The sequence below is a fragment of the Catharus ustulatus genome, chromosome 10, assembly GCF_009819885.2.
Source record: "Catharus ustulatus isolate bCatUst1 chromosome 10, bCatUst1.pri.v2, whole genome shotgun sequence".
Taxonomy (NCBI): Eukaryota; Metazoa; Chordata; class Aves; order Passeriformes; family Turdidae; genus Catharus; species Catharus ustulatus.
In genome coordinates this window covers 21,651,336-21,664,917 of record NC_046230.1, presented here as the reverse complement: position 1 = coordinate 21,664,917, position 13,582 = coordinate 21,651,336, and the positions used below count along the sequence as shown (strand labels likewise).

At 39.7% G+C, this 13,582-nt stretch overlaps 1 protein-coding gene across 6 annotated transcripts in view; it reads left to right on the top strand.

Annotated features, from left to right (window-relative positions):
* The first annotated feature begins 441 nt into the window (after positions 1-441).
* Positions 442-13,582, top strand: part of ECT2 (epithelial cell transforming 2) — a 29,828-nt gene continuing 16,687 nt past the window's right edge. Inside the window, exons 1-13 of one of the 6 annotated variants that reach the window (XM_033069154.2) lie at positions 442-638; positions 2,079-2,316; positions 5,950-6,107; positions 7,042-7,121; positions 7,223-7,315; positions 8,221-8,403; positions 8,924-9,013; positions 9,934-10,041; positions 11,138-11,211; positions 11,338-11,468; positions 11,606-11,721; positions 11,836-11,898; positions 12,224-12,446. In XM_033069154.2, the coding sequence (XP_032925045.1) occupies positions 5,978-6,107; positions 7,042-7,121; positions 7,223-7,315; positions 8,221-8,403; positions 8,924-9,013; positions 9,934-10,041; positions 11,138-11,211; positions 11,338-11,468; positions 11,606-11,721; positions 11,836-11,898; positions 12,224-12,446 (1,291 nt within the window). In that variant the 5' untranslated portion in view covers positions 442-638; positions 2,079-2,316; positions 5,950-5,977. Of the gene's footprint in view, positions 639-2,078; positions 2,317-3,458; positions 3,564-5,949; positions 6,108-7,038; positions 7,122-7,222; positions 7,316-8,220; positions 8,404-8,923; positions 9,014-9,933; positions 10,042-11,137; positions 11,212-11,337; positions 11,469-11,605; positions 11,722-11,835; positions 11,899-12,223; positions 12,447-13,582 lie in introns of those variants that run through there. The other 5 variants (XM_033069149.2, XM_033069150.1, XM_033069148.1 and 2 more) reach the window with 5 other exon arrangements.

Here is a 13,582-nt window from a genome sequence, read left to right as displayed (position 1 = left end):
ATTTTGTTTTGGACTGGGAGTTTTTTTGGGTTTTCATTTTTTTTTACCATGGGTCAGTAACAAATTTTGGTTTAACACCAGAATATTTCTTGTACTTAAGACAGGAAAAATTTTAAAATGGATTTTTTCATCCCAAACACTAACAAGTTCAGCCTTTACACGAGTCACTACTTAGTCACAGTCCTATCGTCAGCAAATTAAAATATTTATTTAAATAGCCAGATTTACGTACATTATGAATCTGGTGAAGAAAAAAAAAAAAGAATGATCACCAAACTTAACAATGGCAATAATTAAAAATGAATTCATAATACTAAAAAGTCACATAGAAATATAAATAGAGTCCTGGAAAGCACAAGTTTCCTTTAAAAATTGACATGAAAACGTAATATAAGAAAAATATATTTCTAAGAAGTAAAAGGTCAACTTCTAGTCTAGTTTTCCTGGAACTGAAGCACCACCTCTCTGATTCTAAAGGTTGCAGAAGAAAGTTTCTGGAACGTGTGAGGAAGTCAGACCTTCAAGCATCTTTAACCTTTTTAAATAACAATAGAAGATGGATTTTCTGTAGTTTTCACAATCCATCTGGGTCGACTACAGAGGGGAAGAAACAAGCTTTACAAAGAAAGCAGCACAGGGTAAGTCCTTGAGGTCCCCAGATTTTTATACAAAGTTGTGCCTTTATTTTGTGCTCACACCTTCTCTTTCACCTTGTGCCCTGCTCCCCTGCCTCCCTTGCTTTGCACATCCCTGTTCCTTTGCTTTCCCAAGCTCCTGCCCCTAAAACCCACACCCAGCATCCTGAGTGTAATAATTGGTACCCAGCTCTTCCAACAAAACTCATTGTTCCCAAACCTCTGGCAAAACTGAGCCCCATTCCTCTCTCAGCTACTTATCTCCTCAAAGCAGAGATTAAAAAAGGTTGGATGGGATTTTTCTGAGGTTTCTCACCTCCCACTGACTCCCCACAAACATCTGGCGCTTAATCTCTCCCCTTCCTCACTTTTTGAAAACTGCTGCTCTGGCTAAACTGAAACAATGGCTCTTTCAGGAATCCATTGTTTTCCAGGTGCTTAAAAAGAAGTCAGTTTATTTAAAAGAAAAACAACCCAAAACAACAAACCAACAACAAACCACTGTGGTTTGAGAAAGATCCTTTTAACAAAATATTAATGAAACCCCAGGATTTTTACAAAACATCTTACATCGGCAGTTCAGCTATGTAAGCTCACACCCTGAAGCCAAGGAAGAGGTGCTGGACCCCAACTTCCCACACCAAGGTCTCCTTGGGTCTCCTGGGGTTCCATCAGCTTTCCCAGTGTGGCCTCCTTGTCTTTTCGCCACAGCTATAAGATCCCTGCTCTTACGGAGGCGTCCTGTCAGGGATTTATTTAACGATTTAATCTCCTGGAACTTTCTTCTTGCGGGTGGCACTGCTTGAGGAAACTATTTAGCTACAAAAAAAAAAGTTATACTCCTGGGCTACTTAACTGGAAGGAACCAGGTTTCAGCTGCATGTTACATTTTACAGAACACAAAATAATGGGTGTTTCTAGTTCAGAGCCTTGTATAAGAAAAGGACTTTGATGTTTAAATCTCAGACATATGAAGAACAGTAATTATTTTGTCATCAGTCCTGAACTAATTTTTAGTGAGGATAAATGCACTGGTTTAAAAAACCCAACAACTTATCCATGGTTTTTTAAGTCATTACTACCTAAAACGTGTCTATATTCTGTTCCTGGGACTCCAGGTTCACCAGAATAACCAAATTGCTTTATCAGTTTGTAATTCTAGATTTTCAAGTATATTTTAAAAATGGCCAATGAAAGTCACTCCCAAACGCACAGGGACCCTCTGTTTATGTACTGCACATCTGGGTATTGATGATATATATTTTTAAACCTTTAACCAACAAGTGATGCATTTTATAATCTCTTAATCCCTTGTCCAAACAAATATGGGTGTCCTGTCTTTGCAGGCACAACATTTTATGCAGACTTTTTTTTTTTTTTTTTTTTTTTTAAGGTCTTGGCGTTAAGTGATAATTAATGTGTAATCACCAATACCTTTTCCAGAAACAATTTATATTGACTCCTGTACTGCAGAACTTGCTGCAAACCTAGGAGAAACCTGGCCCCTGGTTCCAGGTGTGGGGGAAACGTGGCTGAAAAGGACTGGAAGGGCTGAAAAGGACTTTTTAAAAGAATGCAGAGAAAGGAGAGAGAGTAATGGAAAAGCCAGTGAGAGTTGGCCTGGCTGGAATTGCAAAATGATGGCCCAAGGGGGTATTTAAAGGTGACAAAAGGACCTCAGGTAAGGGTGTATTTTGACTGTAAGTTATTATTGGAACTAGTCAATGTGAAATACAGTAATTGTAGGGCTTGTGTAATAGTGTAATAATTTGACACAAATGTCAACATTGAAATGATCTGCTTGTTTTCCAGGCTGTTATTCTGAAATTTTTTCCTCAGAAAAACAGTCCTAATTTCAGCGTACCTCATCAGCAAATCTATATCCACTTACACAATACCTGTTATCATTTTTCTTATCTTTTCTTTTTCCTATTTTGTTTTTCTTCCGTATCATAAAAAGTCAATGAACTTTTACAGGTGCTGGGTCAAGTCACGAAAAAGCCTGAACTTTAAAAAAAAAAATAAAAATTGGAAGATCTAAGAATTAAATTTGGCAGATAACAAAACATTCTAGGGATAGGAAATATATCTCTCAATGTTTTTATATTGGCAGTTTACATTTGCAGTGAAACGTTGTGCTAAATCAGGTTCCGGGATGCTGAGTCCCTATGACAGAATTCCCTTCTGTACCAGTAAGATTTAATATTGGGGAAAATGAAAAATAAAATGACGGTTTAAGCATTTGACATAATTAATTTGTTTCGGGGCTGGTGCCGTGCAGTCATCTGGTTGATTTTCATCTTGACAACTCGTATTTTCCCGGCAGCTCCTGTTTCCTACGAACTGATCATTCTGAAACTCAATATAAGAGATGCACACCGATATAATTTTTTTAATTATTAGCAGCTTTAATGTTTTTGCGGTGACCACAGTGATTCTCTCCTGGTGGTGCCCTGGGCTGGTGTGGAGGGCGATAAGGGCGCGATGAGGGCGCGATGAGGGGAGCGCCACTCCCGGCCCCGCCCGCTCCATCCGGGTCTCTCAGCGCGGCCGTTGGGAGCGTTCAAACTCCGCAGTAGCCAATCAGCGCAGAGTGTCCCTCCCGGCAGCCAATCAGCGCAGAGATCGCCTCCCCCGCCCACTCAGCAACCTGCGCGTCGCGCCGCAACAAGCGCTGTGCGTCTGCTCAGGACCAATGGGAGCTCGCTCCGTGTGAGTGGCAGGTGTACTGACCAATCAAAGTGGGATATGAGCACAGGACTAGCCGAAAATGACGAGAAAGGGGGCGGGGCATCTCGCGGCCGTGGCGAATGAGGGGGAGGTTTACAGAGGGGCGGTGGGGCCGGCAGCCAATGGGCGGCGGTGTGAGTGCGGCGGCTCGCTTTTTGAATTGGCGGCGGCCGCTGATGGCGGCGGGTGGCACCGGCGGTGAGGGGGCACCGGGATCGGGGGGTGCGGGAGGCTCGGAGCGGGGTTGTTGTGTCGGGCAGCTGTGGGATCTCCGGGCCCCAGCGCTGCTGAGGGCTCCTCAGGCCGCCGGCCATGCTGCTTGGGCAGGGCGGAGCCCCGGGCCCGCCGGCACCTGCTGGCTCTGAGGCGGCGGCGGTCACTGGTCCTGTCCTGTCCTGTCCTGTGCCCGGCCACCTCCTGCTGAGGGCTCGGGAACCTTCCTGGGTGGTTCCTCGGGTGGGACGTGAGAAATGTGGGCGGTGTTTTCTGTCCTTTCCTTGCTTTAACAACCATCTTTTGGTTTGTGGGTGTTTTGTGTCCTTCAGGCTTTCCGCAAATTATTGGGAGGTCATTTCTGAGTGTGGTGCTGTGGGAGTATTATTAACTCTGCCTCAAACCTGTAGTGATGGAGTTCTGACTTTTGCTCTTAATGTGAGGGAAAACTGTTGTGTTCATGTCTCTATGTGCTATTTGTTGTCCTCTGTATCCTGGCACTATCAGTCTGTAAGCGTAGAGAAAATATTGTTATTATTATGTCATTATTAAAATAAGGAATTTTTTAATTGCACCCAGGATGGTACCTCAAAAGTAAATAAATAAACAAATTGGAAAATCCATAAAGGTAGTCAATACCTAGACCAAAGTCTGGGCTTCTTAAAATATCAAGTTCTTTCTACGTTCATATTCATGTTATTTGGTGTAATAACCATACTGATGTCTCAGACTTCTAAGAAATAATCTCGAGGATGTAAGTTTAGTTGTGCCTTTAACTGGAGCACTTGTTTTCTTCTGAATTTACATGTAATTGTCCTTGTGGTAATCATTATTAACAATGTGGTTTGATTGTGCCAAGATTATGCTTCCCTCTACCCTTACTGCCAAAACAATTGGTAACTATATAACAGTTCCTGGTGGTGACATTGTAATATTCTAGCAGGGTGATTCCCCAAAGATTCTGTATGATTGAGGTTACTCTCTCCTCTTGCTCTGAGAAAAATGAGGTGGGTGACTGGGACTTAGGTCTAGGAAATTCAGTTCTGTGAATGTGCACAGCTGTGTGTCACCTGGAAATTGAAACTGAGGTGGCAAGTCTGGTAACTGAGTGTGTCTAGAATACTGATAGACATATAGTGTTGATTATTGCTCATCACTGTATTAGGAATTTGTGTGTTATGAAGGTACACGAGTCCCAGATGTGAGCTCTGGAAGATAAAGCCTTTTCTGTATTGTTAGTATGCCAAAGTGCCCATTACTTTTTGTCTTCTGACTTACTTTGCTGTGTAATAGGATGGTCATTACACAATTTTTAAAATGGTATGTGCTGTTCTCTAGGGGTTTTACTACAAGAGGCTTCTTTCAGACAATGCTCTAGTGCAGTATTTGAGTAGCTGCTGTTTTAAAAGGGCATTTACAGTCACAAGAACATTTCAGTTAAAGTGCTACAAAGGGCTATTATCCCACAGCACTTCAGCTGCAGTTGCTGCTCCAGGTAACTTCTGCTATCACTGTGCAAACACTGAAATCTGGGTGTGTGATGAATCACAGGACCTGCACACTGCTTGCCTCATGTGTGACAAAAAATGTGCTGCCTGTTGGGCAGGTGTCTTTGTGGTGCAGGATTTGGGTTGGTAGGTGCCAGAAGATGAGAGGATTCTGCCCTTCCAGTAGGTGACAGGTCTGATGGGCAGGGAGAGCCCAGATCCATCCTGTTTGAGAAGAGAGAAGGCCTCTCCCTATCTGATAATAAAAGGGTATTTCTACTGTGTAATAGTTAATGCAGGACAATACACCAGACCATACAGCTAGACAAATATATGCATATCTACTTTGCAGAGACTCTCAAGCTTTTTTAATTTTTCTAAGACTAAATAGTCCTGACTCTACTCTCTGGGTGCTCATTTCTAACCACAGGATCTCTAGCCAGTTCACCTGGAAAATCAGATTTTAGCAAGATATTATGCTTACCCTAATTCTTCTGCTAATGTTTCAAATAAACAATGCTAATTTTAGTCTCAAATAGCTTGTAATAGTTTGTCACTGAAAGAAACAAGTGCTTTTAGTTTGGTGCTTTGTGATTAAGGTTTTTTAAATGAGCACTTGAGTTTGTACTTGCCTGTGCTCAGAGCTGAAATTCCCTCTCTGCAGCTCTCTGTGCAGGTGAATTAGAGAAGCATTTCTGTAACAGCTTTGTTGTCAGTTCTTTCTATCAGTTATGTTACTTTTGATGCTCTTTCAGAGCTGCTCTATCAGAGTTCAGTAAGAGCCTCAATGTTTTGTTTTCTGAAGTCACTTCTGACTTGGTCATGGGACTCTTCTGAATGAGCTTTTTACACCTGTAACTGAGTTTGGCCTCTCTACCTTCCAGCTGTTGAAGAAAGAATCAAGGCATAATCATGGCTGACAACAGTACCCTGGTGTCTGAAACTGGGAGGAGCCTCTTGGCTGATTCTTCTGTTCTTGATTCAAAAATTATAGAAACCTCCAAAGAAAATGTATTCCGTGCTACTGTTCTGGATGTTGAAGGTAATGGGGGAAGTTTTTAAGAATATTGGTTTTTGTAATGACTGATTACTTTGTTGGTATTTAGAAATTTTGAAAAACCTAAGGTACTTTGAACTCCTAAGTTATATGTAGGGTAGGGAAAAGAGTGTTGATCTGGAATCCTTTCATTAACAAAATTTGGAGTTACAGTCTGGCTCTTGCACAGAAAGCTGTGAGTTCCATTTGATGCCTCTTCTGTGGGATAAATCACTCCAGGTGACAGTTTGACACCAGTGTTTGGAAACTGCAGCTGCTCTGTTGTGTACAGGCGGACAGATTAATAGGTATGAGGTGGAGAGATTAAAAGAGCTCAAAATTAAAGAACAACAACCAATGTTTTCTTCCAAGGTGGTAGCCAAAATCTGCTGGTGATCTGTTGATGCAAATGAAGCGGAGGCAACACTTGTTCTTCCCCCTAATATTCTGAGGGCTTATTAATACAGGGAAAAAAAGAACAAGGCATCTAATTTCAGTTCTGATGTTTTTGGTAACAGTTACCAAGAATGTAATGAACCTTGTCAACCAAGAACACTGAAACTAGAAGAGATACCAACTGTCTCTTTTCTAGCAAATCTTGGTATCTATTTCTGCTGGAAGCATTAAGCCTATAATTTTTTGGGTTTTTATTTGCTTGTTGTCTTCCCCCTCTTCCCCCTGATTTACATTCTTGCTTTGACTGGTCATGGATTGCAGTTTCATGTTTCACCTCATACTAGAAATTTTGGGCTCTAAGTCAATTTGGTATGCCTTGATTAAAGAACACTCTTCTTGAAGTAGCATTTCAGGATTGTTCCTGATAAGGAATCTTGAAAGGCTGCTGTCTGCCTGTATTCTTCTATACATTATTGCTTGATTTAGACATAACATGGGTTTTTCTGCTAAAATACAAATATAATCCTTGCTTTTCTCTAAGCAGAAGAAATGCCTCAAATAGAAACAAGAGTGGTTTTGGTTCAGGAAGCAGGGAAACGTGAGGAGCTTCTGAAAGCCTTGGAGGTATGTGTGCCTGAGATAAAGCAGTCACCAGAAGGACATGTTATGCCTTCAGACTTCTGGCAACCAATTTGCTTCTGTACTAAAGTTTTCCTCTTCCACAGACCATTAAGATAATGGAAGTACCTGTTATAAAGATAAAGGAAAGTAGTCCTGATAAATCAGAAGAAAAACTAATAAAAAGTATTATTCATATGGTATGTCATGCAATTCAGCACATGTAATTGCATGCAGCATGTTACACTTCACTGGGACTGAAATGTGCACCCACTTTAATTTGAATTAATTTGGTTTAATGGTCATAATATATTCTAATGGTTCTGGTGGTGTCACAGCTCATCAAAATCAGCACTTTTAAAAATATGATGTAATACTTGCTCTTACTTAGTGGTGTTTTACTAACAAGGGATCAAAATATTTGTGGGGAAATCCAACTGCATGCTTGTATTCAGTCACACATAAGTTTGTGCTATGAACTGACTTTGTAATTGTCAATGGGCTTCTTTCAACTGAAAACTGCACTTAAGCTGAAATCAAGAAATGCTCTTCCATTTCTTGATGTGAAAAACATAAGAGATAAAATTTGGAATTAATGTTTGGAATTGGAATGGACCAAATATTTTAATCCCTTTTAAATATCAAACAATGATCAAAATCTATTTTCTTTCTGTAGATGTTCTGCAGAGTGTAGCTTGCTGTTGCAAACTGGATGCTGCTTTTTAGTAGCTTCCCAGTGTACCCAAAGCTGTTCTGACAGTCTGAAATTTCATTTATCTTTTGAGCTTAGGGTGTTTTTTCTATCTAGCTACTTCCAGTGCTGCATTATCAGTGTGAACTGATATGTAAACTGCTAAAGCAACCAGAATTGATTCTTCAAAAACAGAAATTACTTTGACATTCAGTCTTAAAACATGCAGCAGTTCATGGCTCTTCTTATGCTAGAGAACAGTTTATTGCATTCAGCTTTCACAAATCCTAACTCTGTCTCTGAAATATGAATCACACATTTTTCTAATGGTTTAAAATAAACAGCAGTTGAATTTTACACTTGTGCAAATATACTGCCTGAGTAATGCTTTCCCTTTCACCCCTGTGCATCAAGGGAATTAAAATGCCCTATGTAAAGACAGACACGATAGAAGAGCTTGGAGATTCTGATTCCCCAGAATTTGAGACAATCTTCGTTGTGTCAGATTTCCAAGCTCCCATCTTCAGCAACCTCTGCAAGGCAGATTGCCGCATCATCGGGCCGCCAGTGGTGCTGCACTGTGCACAGAAAGGAGAGGTGTGTACTTCCTGCTGAAATCAGATGAATAACTCTCTGCTGCAGTGAGTTCTAAGAATTCACAGTAAAATCTTTCTTGCTCTTCCAATCAGTTATAAACATTCCTAGCAAGAGGATTTTAAGAAAAGCAAGTTTCTAATGCTGTGTTAGAATATTGCACATAGTGAGAAAGCCCAGGCAGACAGAAGGCTACAATTGCTGCTGTATTTATGGGAGTTGGTGATCACCAGTTGGGATTGTGCCATTAGGAAAGGCAGCATACAAATGATTCTCCAGTAATCACTTTATATTTCCAAAAGTTGTAATGTAGAGCAGGTGGATTGGGGAAGAAATAAAAAGATGGAGTGCTACCTGTTACTTTATCAGCAAGCCTGGAGCTAAGGTATAACTGAATACACAGACCTGGACCAGTGTCTGATGCATTTTTAATACTAGAACTAACAGTAATGTATTCAAGGTAATGTGAAAACTTTAATGGGAGCACTGTGCTGTTGACTCAGAGCTTTCTTCTTGTTTTCAGCCTTTACCTTTCTCCTGCCGTCCACTGTACTGTGCAAGTATGTTGAACTTGGTACTGTGCTTTACAGGATTCAGAAAGAAAGATGAATTAGTAAGTAATTTATTCTTCTTTGGATTGGTAAAACCATTTAAAGTATATTTTCAAGATATTCTTCTAGTCCATCACCCATAGGGTTTAACCACATCTCAAGATGTATGGGGAGAATGAATTGCTTGTTGTTTTGTATTTTTGCAAGTCCAGAGGCAGTGATATTTGAGGATGGGAACAAAATTTTGTTCAAGTCATTTTATCTGTGTCATTTTTGGTCACTTTTTTGTCGAGTGACATTAAAACGCCCTAATTCAATAGGGCTTAAAGATTTGTAAGTTAAGACTTCAGATAAGATGATGTTTACAAAAAAAGAGGACACTTCTGAGTACAGAATGGCCAAGTAAATCTTTGTAGCTCTGTCCAGAGCATCTGCAGGCATGTTATCTTGTCATGATATTGTGCTATCAGGACTTTACTCTTTATTTGATACTCTAGCACTTTGCTTTTCCATTTCAGTAGGCACTTGCCATCTAATTTCCATACTGGACACCTGGGAATCAACAATATGGCTCCACATTTCCATCTGAAAAAAACCAAACCCAAACCAAAAGCCTTTGCCTCGTGTTGGGGTTAGTTAGGTTTGATGTAGAATTGACTAAATCAGCAAGGAAAACACGAAATCTAACATATATGAAAAGGTGAAGGCATTATGTATGATGATCATCAGAGTACTGGTGGCTTGGATAGTCTTCAGACTACTTAGCAAGGCTGTATTAAATGTTGAAATAAAAATAAATCTTAATAGTCCTTTTGATGTATAAGCTATATCTTCTGTTGAAGTGAACAAGTTGTTTTAAGAACAGATCAGAGTATTTCTATTTCTAGACATTTAATGTAATCTGTAACTTGCTTTGTAAATCACTTTTGTGCTGAACTTGCTCTTCAAAAGATACTGAGAACATTTCATCTTCATTTTTCAGATTAAGCTTGTGACCTTGGTTCATCATATGGGTGGAATTACTCGAAGGGACTTCAGCTCAAAAGTTACTCATCTGGTGGCAAACTCAACACATGGAGACAAATTCAGAGTATGTAAGCTTGAGTTGGTGTTTCATAGAAACCTTTGGAATTTGGCTCTTGTAGATTATTCATTACACTTTAGCTCAGAAGCTGCTGTTTTTTCCTAACAGAAACAACTTATAATTGTAAATTCATCAATATCTGGTGTTCAACTTTGTCATGTTTTTGTCTCTGTGGGAAATCTAAATAACATAAATTGGAAATAGACAAGTATAGTAAAGAGCAAGATTCAAAATGGTTGAATATTGATTCTACCAGTAGTTAAGACAGTGATGCACAAATGCCTGCTTTTGGCTGTCCAAGCAATAAACTTTGAGGTAACTTGCAAAAAAATTTCAGTCCTTAATTGGTGCATATATTTTAAAAATTATTTTTAACTTGTAATGTGTGAGGATTCAAATATTACTTTTTGCATTAATAGACATGAGTGTACTTTTTTCTGATTCTAGAAGGGAATAATTTGGGACATTTATGTTCAATTTAGAAGTAAGTAACAGATTATAGGTTTTTGCACTATTTAATATGATGTAGCAATGTTTGTGTCCCTTGACTCTCCCTTTGTTTGAATTATTGGTAGGATGTTGCTTTTTTTCCCCATGTTTGTTCTTATAATCGTGCATTTAAAAGAGAAATCCTGCTTTCTGTCAAACACTCCTTTCTGCCAGCTCAGAGGAGAAAATGTAGGAAAACTGTACAATCTCTCAAGCTGCCATGGCAGCTACCTTTCAAATAGTCACTTTCTCTTTGATAAAAGCAGGATGGGATGTTTTTAGTAATACAAAGTATCAAAGGAGAAAAAAGATCCCATATTCTACTGGAACAAAGATTTGATTTTGTGTTCTTATGAGTGATGAAGGATATCAGACTAACAAAATGGTGCACTTTTGAGGCAGTGTCAAAATAGCTATTGATCTGATCTCCTAGTCACTGAATTCATACATTCTAACTCTGGGGAGCTGCAGTTGGATATGGCTCTTGAAGGAATATATTCACTTTTTGCAGTATTTGTCTTGAAAAGTAAAAGGAAGGTTACAAATTTTTCTTGGTGTGGGAAAGATTTAAATGGAAATATTTGGTACAACTTATACTTTTCCTGTTTTGTAGATTGCTGTAAGTCTTGGTATTCCTATCGTGAAAGCTGACTGGATTTATAAGGCATGGGAGAAAAGGAATGAAATGTAGGTTTTTATTTTCTTTTGTCCTTTACCTTGACTCCTGTTCACCTGAAATGTTGTGAGCTCCTGCTTAAATACTGAAATAAGTCACTTATTAAGTGACCTTTTTGTGCGTCTTCTTTCTTTCAGTGATTTCTGTGCAGCTGATGATGACTTCAGGAACCAGTTCAAGGTTCCTCCCTTTCAGGATTGCATGTTAAGTTTCCTGGGATTCTCTGATGATGAGAAAGCTAACATGGAAGAAATGACAGAAATGCAAGGTGGTTGTTTATGAACACCTGTGGGAAGAATGGGGTGGAGTTTATAATGATAGGTGTGCCACAGAACTGCCAAGTGAGATACTTATTTCTAACAAGAATATTCCTTCCTCTTGCTAATTTGCCTTTTTTTACTCTAGGAGGACATTATTTACCAGTTGGTGATGAAAGGTGTACACACTTGGTGGTGGAAGAAAGTACAGTGAAAGATCTTCCATTTGAACCTTTAAAAAAGCTTTATGTTGTAAAGCAAGAGGTTAGTGCTGAAAATGTTTTAGAGAATGCTGCTGTGTAGAACTGTTATAGATTGTTTTGAATATTTTTAACTTTGGGTGAAGCTCTGTAATGTGTGTTTTGTTTTTTCCTTTAGTGGTTTTGGGGAAGCATTCAAATGGATGCCAGAGCTGGAGAGTCCATGTATTTATTTGAGAAGGTATGTTGAACACTCACACGATGCTCAGCATATTTTGGTGGTGTGGGGTCAGACATCAGCTAGCTTAAAGCAGCATTTAAACATGGAATACTAATTTGGAATAGAAATGTTTTTCTGCCTCCCAAAGGTTTTACTCTTAGTCAAACAAAATGCTCCTGTGGTTTGTATTCTAAAAAGGGAAGAAACGTGTCACCCATTTTGCCTCAGCTTCTCTAAGAAATTTCCTTCTGTGTTGTGTGTTAATTGTCTGTAAGTAACCAATCTCTGCACTGAGTTGAACTGGACACAGGACAAACCCACTGAATGAAGTTTTCTTTGTCTGCAGTCAGAGAGTCCTGACTTCAAGAAGTCGGTGTCGCTGCTTTCCCTGAACACTCCCAACAGCAACCGCAAACGGCGCCGCTTGAAAGAGACTCTGGCCCAGCTGACCAGGGAAACAGACATGTCCCCATTCCCTCCTCGGAAACGCCCCTCAGCTGAACATTCCCTCTCTATTGGCTCCTTGCTGGATATTTCCAACACTCCAGAGTCAAGCACTGCCAATGGAGGTAGAGCTAAAGCCTTTCATTCAGCCGCGCTTAGTGTTTAACAGCTCTCGCATGCAAGTGGAAATGGTGGTGGTAGGGAAATCTTACAGCTTCTGCTACAGATTTGCAAAGTAATTCCAGGCTTATACCGTTTCAAAGTGTGGAGGAAAAAATTGGAGTGAAGAGTTCAGACACAGGCCAAGCTACTTCTTGTCATCACAGTAAGCATTTTTGTATCTGAAAGAATAGATACAGAGGTGATAAATAGGAAGTACAGTTGAGTGTTACTCCAAAATGTTTCAAATACTCTGTTGGAAGTCTGTAGCAAATTAGCAGCATAGTCAACAGTAAATCATCTAAAATACTCTCCACAGGATACTTGGAGGAAAGAGAACAAAGATTCTTTTCTAGGGGGTAAAGGGAAAGTTCCTGCAGAGCCTACTCCTAGGTCTTTGAAATGTTCTGTTGAGGCAACACTGTTTGTGCCAGCAAACAGTCATGTCTAAAACTTCACAAGAATATAAATCTTCAATTGGTTTTGGGTGAGTGGACAGAGTTTGAAATATCTCTGCACAGGGCTCTTGTGAAGAGAGGAACTGCAAAATTTTGGGTTAGACAAAAGCTGATACCCCCAAGTGTTTTTAAAAAGTCTGTTTCCATCGTATAGAGGAGGTATCTGGAGCTTCTGCTCTAGCTACTGCTTTAAAAAAGGAAAACTCAAATCACATAAGAGCTCCCAATGAGGCACAACCTGTAAGTGAGAATTTAGAAGGAATTCAGGGAAGATCAGCTTTTAGATGATGCTAGTCCTCTTGTTACCTGTGGTAGGGAATTTTCTTCTAATCCAAAAGCAGCAGTCGGTCTCATAGGTGCTATTTTTGAAACAACAAATAAGATACTTCATTGTTAACTATGGCAGTAATGAGCTTTGATACCAAAAAAGTCAGTGTAGGTCTGAGATCCAACACATGACAAGTATTTAAAACTCATGAACTGCTCCAGGTCCACCTTGTCTTTAGCTTTAAGAGAAATTACTTTCCTGACCTTTCCTGTTCCCATACAGGGTGAAATGTAAGTGTTGTGTGCAAGGGCTGATTTTAGTCGGTGGTTTTGAACTGCACACCTAATGCAAAGGTGGTGGGCAGCTGAGAGAGAAT